Raw genomic sequence first — 18090 nt, forward strand, 5'->3', positions numbered from 1 at the left:
TCAGGCGTCATCCTCGCCCTCTTCGTCTAGCTCCTCCTCCTCATCCTCTGCAGCAGCTGAGGCTCCACCTCCTCTAGTAGTAGTGGCCTGGGCCCCAGGCCAAGCAACAGTGGCAGCAAATTCCTCAGCTGATGGGGTGTGCAACTCAGGAATAGTTAGGGAGATGCCCCTAAGCATGTCAGCATTGGCCATCCCCATCCGGTATAAGGCCTGCATCTGGGGTTCCAGGAGCTGAAGGTGATCGAGCTTGGCCTCCAAAGCCTGCAACCGCATGTCAATGGTGGGAGTTGCCTCGGGCTCGGGCTCTGGCTCAGCTTCTGGCTGTGGCTGATGGCGCCTCCTGGGTCTGGGAGCAACTGAGCAGAACCTCTGAAAATATGAAAAGTCCAGGTCCTGCGTTGCTTTCTCCAACGGGGGTACAGAAATATCCACCCCTGCCAGGCTGCAAAGATGGGTGATGAGAGAGGGATGGCCAAGAGCGGCCTTGCCAGCAGCGTTGGCACACCGGTGGATCTCATTTGCAATAAACTGCCCTACATCCATCACCCGACCTGTCAGGATGGTATACAGAATGGTGGCGCGTCCCTCCGTAAGATCAGACACATGGGAGCACGGGGAGATGTTGGCGTGCACAAATGCTGACCAGAAGCGGGCCAAGGGGTGAAGGGAACCTCTCTGAATCGTACCCCTGTGAAATCCTTCACCCGCCAAGCAGAGTGCTTGGAGCAGCTCTCCAGGCGCCACGCCCTCATCTTCCAACACTGAAAATTGGCACTCCACATCATCAGCCAGCTGGGTGCCCAAGAACTCGTTGATCGTGTCAGCATCAAAGGGCACCCTTTTCCCCCGCACGTAACTGAGAAAAGTGGGGGCTGCGGAGGTGGTAACCTTGGCATTAGCATAAAATTCCTTCACCAAGGTTACACTAAAAGTGCTAGGATAGCTACCCAGCCTTTCCCAGCCACGCCTGATCAACTCCAGCTGAAATTCGTTGACCTCCCCGGGCTTAAGAATCACTTTCCTCTCTGCCACCAACTTTCGTTGCATGACCACTTGGAAGCGGTCCTCATTATCCTTTGTGAGAAAGTGATGAGAGTAAATTCTCTCCTTTCGCTTTTGCCCTTTCGAAGGGTTCCCCACGGAGGTCTTCATTCTTTTGGGATTTGAGGAGGATGCCATCTGCAAAATAAACATTGGTACAAAGAGGCAATTTAGAGTTAGCATTGAAGTGAGAGATTCAATCAAAAAGAGAGTTAATTGCATCTAAAGACTAAACTAGAACAACAAAATGTCAAGTCATTCATATGCAAAAACTCCTGTAGCATTGGTGCCTCACAACCCAAGCTATAATCACAAGAAAAACAAAGAAAGAGGCAAAAACAGGGGCCACCGCCTGGCCCCTTAAAAATGACCGCCAGGCGCCAGCTCGAACCAGTGAGCTCTGCAAGGCGCCACCGCCTGGCGGTAAAACAGGCCAAATTGGCCACCGCCAAGCGGTACATAACAGGCCAGCCATGGATTTTGGTCAAAGAGCACAAAACAGCAGAAAAACAACATCACAATGGCAGTCCACACAACAAACACGAGTTTTTTTTTAAACACAAATAGCAACAAAAACAACATGTATATGAAAGCAAAGTAAACCCTAAGCTAGTGAATCAACAATGGAGTAACAAAACAAGAATCAAAAATGCAAAAACGAGGAGAGCACAAGAAAGATGTTTTACTTGAGTGGAATGCACGAGTGAATGTTGCAAGAGGTGAGATTGGAGAGTCCGTGAGAGTGGGTTTGTGCGTGGAAGGGGTTGGAGCAGCGTTTCGCCTGGCGAGTGTGTGGCGGTAGTGCTAATGGGAGCGAGATTAGGGCACGAGGGAACGAGAGTGGGTTCAAATTTGGGATTAGGGTTTGAATATGAGAGAGATTGGGAAGTAGAGAGTGAGATTGAGAGTTAGGGTTATGAGTGTGGTGAGGAATGAGAGCAAGGCGCCAGGCGGGAGTAATAAGGGTAAGGGTTTGGGCCAGATCAGAACAGATTTTAAAAGGCCCAACAGCAGCTCGCGCAGCGCTACCGCCTGGCGGGAGGTCACGAACCGCCAGGCGGTACACCAGTAAAATGCCCCTGGACCTCTTTTTCTGGTATGGCGCCAGGCGGGAGCTAGGGAGCCGCCAGGCGGCTGGCTCCTGGAATGCTCCCAGGGGCTGAATTATCTGATGGCGCCTGGCGGAAGGGAATGAACCGCCAGGCGGTTAAGCTGCAGGGGTGGATTTTTTTGTATTTTTGGGTTATGGTTGGGTTGGCTTTGACTCTATTGTGCTCCCACCAACCCTTCACTCTTGCACACAAACTTTTTCAGGCTTTTCAACTTCAAACCAAGCATTCACACTCAAGCAAAACATTCAATTCACAAAACACATGCACACTTAACTTAAAACACAAATTCACTACACAAGCTATGCTACTACTATTCTCACAAACAACCAATTTTACACTACCACATTCTATAATGCACAAAAGTTGAACATAATCACATGCTATCACATCCTAAAACTAAACATGCTTAACAACATTCTAAATTATACTTCCACAAATTCACAAATGCATGCAACAAAATTAGCAAAAAGTTCAAACATCAATTCAAACACAACAATCTATGCTAACACACTTCACACATGCATAAAAACACAAAGCTATCTTAAAAAAACGAAAATTAAAAGCTAGAATGAGTTTAGAGCACTGGGTTGCCTCCCAGGAAGCGCTTGTTTAACGTCACGAGCCTGACGGGTAAGACGCTTAAGCTTGGTTGTTGCTTTTGGTGTGCTCCTTCCCAACCTCACACCTATACAACTTCAATTGATCACTAGTCACCAATTTAGTCCTTCTAGAATAAGGAGCTTCAATTTCAATTCTTCCATCAACTTTGATGTCTCTAATAACCCATAGCCTTGCCCAATTTGACTTGAATCTTCTAGGAGAAATCTTCAAATGTTCCTTTCTCATCACAATTGGTTGGCCAGGTCTCAATCCATTAGTCCCCATCAAAGAGTGGTGGTGAACTAGAGCATCATCTTTCTCTTCCCTCTCTTCATTCACTTTTGCAGAGAAACAATTTGAGCACTTTCCAAACAACTTAGAAGCTTGCCACGGTCTACTAGTCACAGATAAGACTTCATTGATGGCCTTAAGACTAGTTTCTTCATCAGTTGATTCTTGCACAGCTTCAAAAACGTTGAAATTCACTTCCTCATCTTGGTCCTTCAATTTCAGCGTTCCCTCATCCACATTGATGATAACCTTGGCTGTCTTCATGAATGGCCTCCCAAGAATGAGTGGTACCCCTTCATCTTTCTCCATTTCCATCACCACAAAATCAACCGGGAACTTGAGCTTATCTATCTGCACCACCACATCTTCCACCACGCCATAAGGGTATTTGATGGAGCTGTCTGCTAGCTGCAAGGTCATCCTTGTTGGCTTGGCTTCGAGACCACCAATCTTTTTAAGCATAGATAGGGGCATAAGATTAATGCTAGCCCCTAAGTCAACAAGAGTTTTCCCCATATCTTGATTTCCAATGGTGCAGGGGATGGTGAAGCTACCCGGATCCTTGAATTTTGGAGGAAGATTTTTCTGAATAATGGCACTACAATTCCCTTGCACTTCAATGGTTTCCTCTTCTATGTATTTCTTCTTTTTGCCCAGGAACTCCTTCATGAACTTTGAATAAGAGGGTATTTGTTGCAGTGCTTCAGAAAACGGGATCTTGATCTCAAGTTGTTTGAATATGTCCTTGAATCGAGCTAACTGTCTCTCTTTCTCTTTTCTTGAAGGATTTTTAGGATAAGGAAGGGGTTTCACAACAACTTTCTCTTTTTGTCTTTTCTCTTTATCCTTCTCTTCACTTTTATTCTTTCCTTCTTCCTCAACAATCTCTTCATCAACTTCTTCCTCTTGAATCTTTTCTTCATTCTTTCTCTTTTCTCTGGCCTCCACCTTTTCTTTGCAACCTAGTCCAACCTCCTTTCCGCTTCTAGTGAAGATGGCCTTACATTGCTCTTTAGGGTTGGCTTCGGTGTTGGCGGAAAAAGGACTTCCTTGTTGATCAGCCAATTGCTTGGCTAATTGCCCCACTTGCACCTCCAAGTTTTTTATTGATGCATCAGTGTTCTTTTGATTTTGAATTGACATTTGCAAGAACTGTTGCATCATGTCCTCAAGCTTTGAGGTTCTATCAGTCAGAGAGGGATGTTGGTAAGTTTGTTGATGTGGGGGCCTATTGGAAGGTCCAGCTTGGCCCATGCTTTGATGAGGTCTCCATCCCTGGTTATAGTTCCCTGGTCGGCCTTGATTGCCCATATAACTAACTTCCTCTTGAGATGTGCTTGGCATAGCACATTGCCCATTGGTATGGTTTCCTCCACATAACTCACAACTTTGCACTTGTTGAAGTTGAGCTACAGAGGCGTTTTGAAGCTCTTGAGGAAGTTGTGACAATTTCTTCATCAGGGTCTCCAACTGCTGAGTCATAATCTTGTTTTGAGCCAATAGAGCATCTTGAGATTGAAGCTCTAGAATACCCTTCTTTTGAGAATGGGCTCTCTCAGTGTAAGCTTCATTATCATTGGCGGCCATATTCTCTATTAACTCATAAGCTTCCTCTGGCGTCTTCCACTTGATACTCCCACCGGCAGAGGCATCTAACATCAACTTTGACTGGGATTTAAGACCTGCCAAGAAAAGAGTAAGCTGTGTAGGTTGATCAAACCCATGAATGGGAGTCTTCCTCAGCAGTCCCTTGAATCTATCCCATGCTTGGCCCAAGGACTCATCTATATCTTGTTGAAATGCCGAGATTTCCTGTTTTCCCTTATTAACCTTGGACTGGGGGAAATATTTGCTCAAGAACTTTGCAACCACATCATCCCAGTTAGTGAGGCTATTTTCAGGAAAGGAATTCAACCAGGCTTTTGCAGGTCCTGCTAGTGAGAATGGAAAGAGACTCAGTCGTATGGCTTCATCAGGAACTTGATGGATCTTCACAGTATTGCATATCTCTAAGAATGTGGCCAGATGAGTGTAAGGATTCTCATGAGACAGGCCGTTGAACTGATTACTCTGCACCAAATGAATAAGAGCTGGCTTCATCTCCATGTTGGTGGCATTGACAGTTGGCCTAGCAATACTGTTGAAGTTGATATGGCCTGTGAACGCTGCATAATCTTCCAAAGTGCGTCTTTCACGACCCCTACCATCACCATGAGGATTTTCAGCCATTTCTTCTTCTGGCAAAGAATCAAGATTCTGAGAAGTAGACGGAAGAGTGTCTGAATCAGAAGAGTAATGGGCAACTTGTTGTGCTTGAGCTCGTCTTCTCCTTGTGGCACTATTGTTTCTGCGGGCAGTTTTCTCTATCTCGGGATCAACAAGGAGTGGTTCTGAAGATGCAGTCCTCCTTGTACGGATCCTACCCTGCATAAACTATAGAGCAACAACAAAAACAAGCTCGAACTACAAGTTAGCCCAAAAAAATAATGTGTGTATATAAGTAAACAAAAACAGTAAATATGCACAAAAGAATTTAAGTCTAAATAAGTCAAAAATCACACAATAGTCTAGTATTAGACACGGGTCCCCGGCAACGGCGCCAAAAACTTGTTAAGACTTTGGCAAGTGTACCAAGTCGCGCAAGTAGTAACCGGTAAGACCGGGATATCGTTTCCCAAGAGACTCGTGTATACTAAATATTTGCGTAATTAGTGACTAATTTAAACTAATGAATAAATTCATAATTTGGGTTTTTGTATGCAATAAAGTAAATGTTTCATAAACAAGTAAAGTTGAACTTGGATATTTGAAGACTCTAGAAAATGGTAAAGACTAGAAATGCAATGGATTGATATTGTTGGAGTTAGACTTTACCTACTTCACTCTCATGTATATTAAACAATAACACTCTTCTCCATTAATTACTAATGTCAACCCACAAGTTTACTCAAACTCTAATTCCTTAGTTGAATGAGCCTAGGTTTCCTTATTTAGAGTCAATTCCTTGAATCCCTAAATAAACAAACCCGCTTTACAAATTAGGGTTTAAGACAACTAATGGGTCAAGTTCCATTCCTAGATACAAGTTCCATTAGGTATCTTGTTCCAATTCAAGGTTTCAAGAGATATTTTCCAATACCTAATGACCCAAATATCATGCAATGAATGGGTAAAACAAAGCAAGCTTTAAATGCATAAACAAAGATACTAGAAATCAATGGAAGAAGTATATATATATTCAAACCATTCGAAAATACATAAGAGTTAAGTGGCTACATCTAACCCCAACAAAAATGGGTTTAGCTCTCCATTGTCATGGAGAGCTCAAGCTTACAAAATGGAAAAATGGAAGAGAAAGAGATACAAAGAGGAAGATGGAGCTGTTCCCACAAGCCCTAGCACTCCTCCAAGCTCTCCAAATCGCGTTGCTCGAGCTCCAAAATGTCCAAGATGAGTTTCCCTTCGCGAAAACAGAAGAAAAAGGGGTCACTTGACACATCAGCGAAAAAGGGCGCCTGGCGGAAGGGTCTCACCGCCAGGCGCAAGCCACCAAACAGGGGGCAATTCTTCCCGCTACCGCCCGGCGGTGACTAAGTGCCGCCAGGCGGGACTGACAGTAGCGCCTGTCTGGCGCTTGTCTGGCGCGTGGCTGGCGGTCTGTTCCGCCTGGCGCTGGCTTCGCGTCGCCAGGCGCTTCCTGTTGACAATTTTCTTCTCTCTTTGCTATTCCGGGTCACTCATTAGTCTGGATTTTTGGAACAAAGCTTCCCATCTACAAAAAAAGACACAAAAATGGGGATTAGTGGTATAATTAGATCAATGTAACCCACAATGTATTTATTTACAAAAGTAAGGTAAAATTGAGGATTAAGTAGGTTAAAAGCTTTGGAAGAGATGATTTTGCTAATGAAATATAGCTTGGATAATGGTAAAAATTAACATTATCAACTGTCAAGTTTTAGCAACTTATGCTTAAGCGAGACCTCCTCGCCTGGGTGAGATTACTCTCGCTAACAACTGGAACAGAAACCTTGAGGGTTTTCTACTATTTTGTCTTAAGCGAGGGCTGCTCGCTTGGGCGAAAACAACAGGTTCCTCCCCTGCTCACACATGCAATCAAACATTTGAAGCCAAACAACATTTAAAAAAAAAAATTCCAGGCAACCACAACAGCAAACAAGCTTTACAAACATGAAACAAAACTAAAAACAGATAGATACTAAGGGAAAACGTGAAAATCCTAGCTTCCCTTACCTTGATCGAGGCTAACTGAAGAGCAAGCTCCAATAGAAGAGTGTCACTGCACGATTACAGCTTACAGAGCTCGAAAACAGACCAAGGAAACTAAGACCCTAACATATGTTAAAGTGAGTGGAACCAAAGCTTCCAAACAAAAAAGAAACGAAAGGGAACATAAGTTTAGAGTTCTACTTACACAGATGACAACGTTCAGTAAGCTCAAAGAAGGATCTTGTTGTGTCCTAACAAAACTTATGTTTCAAACAGGAGAGAAAAGAGGTGGATTGTTTTTGAAACAAAGACAAAAATGAGAATTAGTTGCTAAAAAGTGGTTCTAGAAACTTCTAATGGGCTGATTATGAGTCCTTATTTAAAAAAAAAAACTGAGTCAATTTACTTAAAACAAGAGTGAGTCTTACAAATATAATAAAATATCATAATTTTACGTATAAGAAATTGAAATTCAAATTGCTCATAAAAATTAAATATTGCATAATAATTAATTTCAAGGTTGAATAATGCATAATAATACTATTTAAAAATAAAATAAATAATAAATAAATGGTTTCATGCTTAGCTTATATTTTATAATAATCATACGTGTGTAAAGTTGTGTTGTTGATTGAAAGCACACAATTTACCATAAAAAAATGGTTTCATGCTACATCACTGCACCAAAAGGTCTAATTGATCTGTTTGATGAATGTATTCATGTTATTACTAACTCATCTTTTGGAAATAAAAATCACTATCATTGTTCACAGGTAAAAAAAAAATAAGTAGCATGATTACACTCTTTAACCTTTTTCATTAATAATCCTTTTTCATTCTTATTTTATTAAAGTTTAATTCGGAGAAGACTATGAATTTTTTTTTTTTATATTTATCTTTATGGAATGATGTTAATGACTTTTAAAATTATGAAAATAAGTCTGGGAGCAAATTAATATGAATGCAATTAAAATGCTCAAATTAATAAATCTATTTTATTAAATAGTTACAAAATATCATATACGACAATAATTCTATTATTTAAAAGTTATATCTAAGAGTATTAGTAATTGATGTATAACATACTTATTTATAGACAGTTTATTAACATAAACTTAATTAATATATCCATTGATCATGTAAATATGTTAAGTACAAATGATGGTGTGTTTTTAATCATCAAATTTTTACAACTGAGGGTATGTCATCTTTGGTTTAGATTGGTTAAAAAAAATTAGAGATAAATAAATTATCTTTCTTTTCACTCATCTTCATCCCAATATTCAACTAAACACCTCAGTGGTATTAATTGATTGTAAATTTTTTTAGTGATCTCTTAATTTTAAAATGGACAATATGTATAAAATCAATGTTTTCAAATGTTACAATATAAATAACTATCAAATATTTTATATAAAATGAATGATAATATAGTTATATAACTTGAAATGTGTGAGAACCTATAAAAGAATATAAGACTAGTGGTGAGAAACTATAAAGTTAGTATATAAAACAACTTTAAAGTTTATTTATTACAATCTATGTAAACTTATTTCTAAGATTTCTCTTTGTCATCTTTCTAAATTTTTTATCTTTATTAGACAGTACAATCAATCCTGGGAAGAAACTTTACGTGTTCATCCTATAAAAAACTAAAACTAAAACAGAGTAAGTCTTTTATTTGCCTTCTTAAGGTGTTTTAGCTCTTTGGGTTGTATGTAAACCGTATGACTATGTATGTGACTCAAAGGTGCTCTTGGTGATATGATCATCATGATATACTTAAATTTATAATTGAGGTCTTTGTGACAAGTTAGGTTTTCTTGTGTAAAGGAGATGACTTTAAGTCTAACTCAACTTCACAAAACTGACTTGTGAGATGAGATTTGCACACACTTATATACTATCAAATTACCTTGTAAGGTGAGGTTTGCACTCACTTATATACTATGAAATTACCCTATCTCTAGTCAATTGATGTGGGACTTCCAACATCCTATATTAGATAGAGCTCTAAAGAGCATATTTGAGAGCAATGATTGTTTAGCCAAGGAAAGGGAGTTAATTTTAATTTCTATGTACTTTGAATTGTGTTTTGGTTGGTTGGTACATTAATTGGTAAGTTGATTTTGATTATTGAATCACATTTGGAATAAATTGGTTGGTGCATGAATGTGTGTCTAAATGTGAAATTTGTGACATATGTTGAGATTGATGCTAAGTTTTTTTAATTTAACCTTTAATTGGTTTATTTGGGTTATCATGAGTTCTATAAACTCAAATTGGTATATTACGGTGTTAAAAGAAGCATGAGATGATGTTTGTGAATGTATGGTGTTGTCTTGTTAGATATGTATAAGCCATGGGAAGGAAAAATATGCACAAGAGGTCTTTGGTGAAAACAACTCAAAGAGAGCTTGCTTCCTAATTTATTAGAACCTTGATCAATATATAGAGTACAATGTCCCATCATAGAGAGATAAAAGTAAAATCTAATAAAATAGAATATTTGATAATAATAAAAGAGAATCAAATATATGATACCTCTCTCAATATATGAATAAAAGTAGAAGATTATATAATATCTTTATCATGTCTAAAAATGCATATTTATGTGTTTGTCATATGTAGACTCGCTGGGTGTATCTCTTTTCATTGGGCGAGTGTCAAATTTGAGTTTGACAAAGAGTAGGGGATTGCTCGTTGGATGAGTATACTCTCGTTGGATGAATAAATCTGCATTTTGTTGTAGTGCTCAGCTCGCTAGGTTATAATTTACTCATTGAACGAAGGTCCGTCTAGAGGAACTTGTTGAGTAAGCAGTTGGTCTCGTTGAGCAAGTTTACCCGTTTTTATGAATAATTATGGTTCAAAATGTGATGAACTTGTTGGAAATTGTGTTTCATGAAAAAAAAAATGGGATTATGAGTAAATAGTGGATAAATGGAATTGAGTGGTGGAAGTTTAGTGTTATGCATTGACCAATGATAACTTCACATAGAGCGTCATAGTTTAAGTGGTGAGAATTGAGAAAGATTCTTATAGCGAGATTTGTGGTGGAACCCCTTTTACAACGAAACCATAAGTTACCTTACATACCCTAATCATAAGGGGGTTTGAGACTGAGTAGTTTGGTATGACCGGCCTTTGTGCTTTGTTTTACTATTACATGGCAGGTACAAGGTTTTTAGTATCTAAGTTAATGGATAAACTCAAATATTGAGTTTGTAATTTTTGTTGTTTATTATATAGAGAAATTGCTTATATTGGTTGTAAGTGGTAATGGTTTTAATATTATGGATGTTATAATATATGTATGTTTGAAATTATAATTAGCTTATCCTTTTTTTTATTGGTGTGTTTGCTTGTGTTTTCTCTTTTCCAATTATAGTTTTAGGATACAAGTAAAGGATCTTGTTGGTGAAAATGAAAGTAAACCTGGGGAAAGGATGATTCAAGAAAAAATATACAAAAATTGATATGAAATATATTTATATATAATATTTTGTATTGTGTAGTCCTACTTTATCATTTTGGTAGCATATCATTTTGGTACATATTACGTGGATAATGTTTTCTCTTTTTGTAAAACTGTGATACGGATTGTAGCTACACATTATGGATTGATATGGATTGTAACTACACATTATGGATTGTTATGTATGTACTATGCATCTAATTATCAAGTTTGCTCAAATACCTAAAATGTACGAGATCACGGTAGAATTTGTCTATTTTAGGGTTGTTAGAAAAATGAACACAACTTAACATTTGAGCAAATTACTTTGTTTTTTAAATTGTTACCTTCTTCTTTTTCCAAGAAGAAAAATAGAGAAGAAATTGATTTTTTTTAAGAGTTGAAAAAATAATTTATACATAAAGTAATTTTAAGTTTACAAAAAAGAAAATAATTTTAATTTGTTTTCATCTCCTAAAAAATATATGAATTTTTTTTTTATTAAATATATGACATTTAAAATTATTTCAACAAATAGGTAGGGATGTCAAAATGGGTCAGGCGTGCCAGCCCGCCAAGAAAAGGGTGGGCCGGGTTGAAATTTTCAACCCGTCAACCCGCCAGTTTAGTAGGCCAAAACGGATCAGTCCGTCCTAGTCCGTCAACCCGTTTTTTTTATATTTTTTTTTTATGTTTAAAACTAAAGATAATTAAAAAATAATATTTTTTATATTATATAAATAAATATATATATATATATATATAATAGATTTATATACAAAAAGTTAAAAAAAATAAAACAAAATTAAAAAGAAAAAAAAGAGGCGGATCAGCCTGGTCTTGACCCATTTATGGTGGGTCATAGGCGGACCAAAACGGATCGAACTTACCCGTTTTGTCACTCCTACGTATAGGATAATGGTGTAAAACGGGACAGTTTCCCAAAATTATTGCTTATAAATATGTTTATATTATTATTATTATTATAAAGGCAAAAAAATGTTTTTCATGAAACTGAAATGCTAGCTGTAACAGTACAAACACTTGGTCAGAGGCATGATTTCTCCTTTTCTGGCTTTATACAAGCGAGGATTCAGAATTTGATGCTTGAACTCAATCATGCCAAAAATTTGAGGACAAAGAAAGAAAAATTCATGAAAGGACTGTTAAATGCGCATTTAATCACCCGAGGACATGCATAATTGTACTTTAATCAATAATTTTGAATTCAAATTTTAAATAATAATTATACACAGTTGCCTTTGAGAAAAAAAATAATAAATTACCCGATAAAAATATGTGGATATTTTATAGATATTTTATTTTAGCCAATGAATGCAGAGTCTACTAATAATATTTAAAACAAAGTTCAGTTCAATCTCTTGCTTTGATATCTGAAAAATAGTGCGTAGCCAATAACTACTTACATAGGCTAGTGATGAATATTTAAAAGCAATTAGTGATGAACATTTAAAAGTAATGTGAAGTGAAGAACATCTCTTGCCAAAGAACAAAGTTGACTTGCTACAATTAGAAAACCAACTTTAATACAATTTGAATACTTTTTTCAACGTCTGTATCACGAAGTGACATTATTTTAGAAATAAGGTCTTCCATAGTTAATTACTTTGTTGAAGGAAATAGTAAATTTATATTACTGAATTTATTTAAATAATAAATATTAAAAAGTTACTATATAATTACTAGCTATTTAGTTTTAATTTTCAATGCCTCTTGTTTCTAAAATAAGCACTATTTCTGTGATTTTTTTTTTGTGTTTATGTGAATGTTTTTGTTCTATTTTCATGATTTTTTTTAATTTATTGAATAGGAAATTAATTTCTTTAGTAATTATGTGATACTGCTGATCTATATGAGATTTTTGAATATAAATTCTCATTACATAAATAATCCCGTAACGTGATAGGGTTGGGCGTTGAATTTGGAAAGGAGTTGTTACATCATATTTCAAAAGTGGACACTTTTCCAAAGAATGTTTTACTGTTGAGTGTATAGTTCATTTGTGTCTAAACAAATTTCAATCATTAGATACATGTACATCATCATATTTAGTTCAGTTGAATTAACTTTCACTGTAAATTTAGGAATTTCTTTTTGTTAGGTATTCTAATTTTTTATATATTTTAATTATATGTATAATTTTTTTCTTGGGTATTCAAAAATTTTATGTTCTTTTAATTAAATATTTGTTATTTAATTTTTCATTAATAGATACTTATATATTGTTTTGTCATATTTTTTTCACGTGTTGACATATTTTGTGATTAATAAAATAATATAACAGTTGTTATTTTAATATTGTTTTGTTACCAGAAAAGCCTGGTATTTTTTAATAAGTGGAAGACAATAAATAAAGCAAAACAGTAGGTATCAATTAACAAAAACGTTAAATAATATAAACTTAACAAAATACGTTTGATTAGAGTACAATGGTTATAAAAATTTAAAGGTTGTATAACCGCTTAATATTCAATATTAAATATCTAAAAAAATTATAATTATATACATTAAAATATCAAATAAAATTTAATAAAAATTAAAATATTTATTAATTTTGCAAAATTAATAAAATAAAGTTGATAAAATTAAGAAATTATTAAAACAAACAGAAATCGAGTTTAAAATTATTTTAAATGTCTTATTATTTTAAATCTCTTTTTTGATACTAATAAAAATTAATATACACCATATGAATGAGACTGAGCAATCAATTGAGATTACGTCAAAGAAGATTCACCCAATAGCATGGAGAGCTATAGTATGACTCCTCGACTATTGTGGTCTGTCAGTGTTCGTGTAACGCGTATTGAACCGATCGGTCTCTGGATCGTCGGTCAACTGAAATTACTTCAAATAAGGCTTTCAAATTATGTACAATGTCTGTCGATTGCCTAAAAAGACTTCGTAGATTACCTCACCCAGTGCCAATAGTTGGATTGTCCACATGATTTCACCCTATGATCCATTTGTGAAGGTATGTGCCACATCGACGGCCACATGTTGAATTTCCCTTGCAATGTTAGCATGTGGACTATCCCCGAGATTCCACCCTGGTGACCTCTTATGCAAATTAGGTGCAATGTCATCCAACAAGCTTGATCGAACAACATTAGAGTGAATTAATTAGTTTGGTGATAACGTTAACATGTCAATAATCAAGTTTAAAAATCAATTGAGTCATGATTAGGCTGATCCTAATCATGGCTCAAAGTAGAAAACTTAAAATACAAGTCAAATGTGTGGTTGTTAAGACTTTTCTCTCGCATTTATTATAACATTTATTGTTTTCGTCAATCAAACCATTGCTCACTTTAACATCAGAATGTCTTTAACAAGTACACCCCATCGGCAAACAGACAAAAGGATTGAATGGATGATTGGAGTGAAAATCAAAAGACTCGACAAATTATTTAAGTAGACGTTCAACTCCTATACTCAAAACAATACTCATCACATCTCCATACTCAATTGAAATCTATATTCATACTTAATCAACGTGAGGATTTTTCATCAAAATGAAAACAAGTGCGAATTATATGTACGGAGACAAATTTATTTCTCATTTCTAACCAAAATTACTTAAATTTAAATGTTTTTTTTTAACATAAAATTACCGGGTCATGCTATTGAATGAGTAATAATCACTAATACTGTGTCTTTTTTTCGTCAAGTTTTGATAAAGTAATTTATAATGTACCCAAGTAAATCTAAACAACTTGAAATGAACAGTCAAATAGATTCATATTGTGTAGGAAGTAAAATGCAACACATATATAATGAAACCCGACAACGAAAACCTAATACCTTATGATACAGAGTAAGATGTGGTAGCCACGTAGTTAGTAGTAGTGTATCTTTTTGCAAGATAGAAGTTGTAGTTTTGGTGTGTTAAGGGAGTGCTATAAAGCCTAAAACATGGGACTACGATATCAATTATCCTTATCAAATGTCAATTTGTGTCAGCCACGTTAGTAAAAGTTTAGGTGCAAACAACACTGTGTCCTTTCCGTCATACAATCCTTTATTCTTCTTCAGTGTTCTTCACCATTATTTGGGGGCTTAAATTGTGGAGAGCTTCTTCTCATGCTACAACTTTTTAATGATTTTTTTCTCTTCTTTGTTTATAAATTGGGCACCCGAGATATCTTTTCTAGGGAAAAATGATTTGGATGGTGATCTTTTTGGTGTGAAAGAGATGGTACTGTACCCTGTGACCCAAAGTCTCAAAGTGGGGGCACTAACACTAATTGCACTCCATGTTTCTCCATACAATACCATGCATTATCCTTTCTCTTCTTAATCATCACACGTTCTTTCTATTCCTCCACCTTTTCTCACTCTCCTCGTTAAATACATTTCATAAGTTGGAATTTTCGAGGGATAAATAAAGTCTATTCTTAAAGTCCCTTTGCTACAAAAAAGAAGCAAATAAGTAAAGTTTCCCTATTGTTAGTTTTTTAAATTATTTGTTTTATTTTTGTTTACTTTTTACCATTTCTATCATTAATTCTTATTGGTTTAATTGATTCATTGTATTTAAATTTTTTAAAATTATAATTCTTTTAATATTTTCATCAAGTTGAATGAGCTTTAATATGTTGAAAACACTTAAAGACCTTTATTCTAGTGATTTGAGTACTGGATTAAAACAAGAATAAATATATTAGAATTAGTCGTATTAACTATGATAGTTAGTTCAATATATTAAATGTTTTTTAATAGGTTAAAATTATCAACTTTATATAACATTCCCATAATACAACATGCATCATAAACCTTAAATGTTTGAAGATATGTTAACCAATTATAAAATATTCAAACGAATCGATTTTACAAAACCAATAATACCAATGATGCAAATATATACACTTATTTATGTCTTTCTAAAACAACATTTGTGAATGTAAATTAAGATGCCTTTTGTACGTGAAAACCTGATTACAAATTCTAAAAAAAGTAAAATTATATTATTATACTAATGCTCTATTTTCTTTGTTAATAATATTATATATATATATATATATATATATATATATATATTATAAAAAGTTAAAAGATTTTAAAGGGAATTTTTTTTAAAAACAGAGGTCGTGTACAAAAACTTATTTCATTCTCAATTCTCAATCTCATTCCTTCTTTTGTAATAAATTGATCTTTTGAAGATCCAAAGTCATAGAAGCAATTAATGTCAAAGATTTTATCATATAAGTCAATCAATTTCATATTGGGGCAAGTTTAAATTTTCTTACTTTGATAGAGCAACTCTAATTTTTTTGGTGTCTGCAACTTTCTCTAGTTACATGTGATTTCTCTGTTCTCTATATGCATCTTCATCTAGACGTGGTCCTTAAACAATTATTCAATCGCTGATTTTAGTCTTTGACTTGTGAATATAAAACCGTTGTAACTAGAGATACTGTGTAAGGGAAAGAACGATGATAAGAGTCTTCCTCTGGGTAAATAGGCAAGCGACAGAAAAAACATCTCAGGAAACCATTCATTTCCAACATGCCTTTCCTTTCAAGGGATTTATTCTAACCTTGGATTCAAGTAGGGTCAAAGGATGGGGCACGAGAGTTTGAAACATAAAGCAATCAGGTATGATGGTTGTGCACCACCTTGAAGGGCTAAGGTAATGAAATGAGTGAATTCTTACGACTTCTCTTAAGGTGAGAGAAGCTGATCATTTAAAATTACATAATTGACAACTGTAAAACTGTAAATAATTTGGCGAAGTTTGTTGTAGTGAAATTGTGAGAAATTGTGAAGTGTTGGTTATTTGTGTTGTATTTATAAATGGGTATATATTTGACTGATAATATATTATAGAGTGATGCTTATTAGGAATTTCTTTGATGAATTGAATTTGTGTTAGTGTATAATGGTGATAGTGTTGGTGTAATTACAATTTGACAACAATCTAGAACTAAATATGTTGGAGAAAATTATTATCAGTGAAAGGGGTTAACCTATGAATATTTTTGTGTTTATTTATGACCAATTGTAATATAAATATGATGTTGAAATGAGTAATTTTGAGAGATTGATATTTTTGTAAAGAATAAAGTTGATAAGTTGAGTACGATATTCTAGTAGAAAAAAACTTTTGTTTTTATTTGTTTAAATTGTTTATGTTTTGTTTAGTTGGGATAATAAGTTAGGTGTTCAGTGGCTGTTTTTAAGAAAAAAATACTACGGTCTAAAATGTAAAAAGAGATTGTGATAGTGAGACTATCTTGACTCAACTAGTATCTCATTCACATAGAGTGTGGTATATATGTTGTGTGAGTCGAAGAAGACTTCACATGACAGACAGTATGATATGAAAAATGATGATATTTATGGAGTTAGTGGGTTAACCCTGTCATGGTTGGATTTGAGTCATTTAGTAAGAGTTGAAAAATTAATTGAGGACTTGGGAATAAGCATGACAAGTGCAGAGTTTCACAAGCCCATTCAATACATTTGTCTTCTAGAATACTATGTTGGTGTCTAACAAAATAAACTTCATACAAAAATTTAAGATTTAAATACTGTTTGATCCAATTTGTTTAGTTTGGTACCTCTTTTTTCTTATTTTTTTCGCATTCAATTTGGTTCATGTTTTGCTAAATTATGTTCAATTTCGTCATTTTGTTGACGTTATTTAAATTGATAATGACAAAATTACAGGTTGACATTGTTCACATTATATCGACTGTTTTAATTATGATTATTTGTGTTTTGTTCAAATAAGTCCCTATTTTAATTCAATTTGTTCAATTTAGTCTTGTCCTCCACTTAATTACCCTCAACCTTCACTTCATCATGACTCCCACCATCCACTCTTTCATTATCCTTACCCTCTATTTCATGACCTTTCACCACTGTCACACTGTCACTATCATCATCACTATCGTCACCACCACCAAACTAAAACTATTATTAGTGTTCTTAAGTAATGACTTAATAACATTTAGAGTAATGATTTTATTAACCATTATTAAGTAATGATTTTATTATATATAGATATGTATGACATTTAGAGGATTAGTGTTATTAATAATACCTTAAAGTTGTTCAAACTTTTATGGTGTTATATCGTGTCTGTTAAGTAAATTCCTTTAAAAAAATTCATCAAAATAAGATCAAATTAAAATATATAATTACAGATAAATTTTTATCTTATTAAACTTATTGTATGAGATTAACGTCAATCACAAAGAGTTCACTCAATTTCAAGACTCAACTTTCTCAAAGTGAATGCAAAATATTTTTATTATGAACAAATTATTATAAATCTCGTATTAATTAAAAATAAAAGTAAATTTGATTTTACTTATCTGCTTTGGTTTAATT

The 18090-nt window shown here is 34.8% G+C and overlaps 2 protein-coding genes across 2 annotated transcripts; both read right to left on the reverse strand.

Moving 5' to 3' along the window:
- Window positions 1-1201, reverse strand: LOC146884873 (uncharacterized). Its single transcript, XM_085676058.1, has one exon. The coding sequence runs from the start codon at window positions 1192-1194 to the stop codon at window positions 1-3; it is 1194 nt and encodes a 397-aa protein (XP_085532184.1). The 5' UTR covers window positions 1195-1201.
- Window positions 1202-2792: 1591 nt separating this feature from the next.
- LOC146884874 (uncharacterized) lies at window positions 2793-5474 on the reverse strand. Its single transcript, XM_085676059.1, has one exon. It carries the CDS (start codon window positions 5472-5474, stop codon window positions 2793-2795), a length of 2682 nt encoding a protein of 893 aa, XP_085532185.1.
- Between the last annotated feature and the right edge of the window lie 12616 nt (window positions 5475-18090).

This window comes from Vigna unguiculata, chromosome 7 (genome assembly GCF_037176805.1).
Source record: "Vigna unguiculata cultivar grain cowpea cultivar isolate G323 ecotype 2 chromosome 7, ASM3717680v1, whole genome shotgun sequence".
NCBI classification, from domain to species: Eukaryota; Viridiplantae; Streptophyta; class Magnoliopsida; order Fabales; family Fabaceae; genus Vigna; species Vigna unguiculata.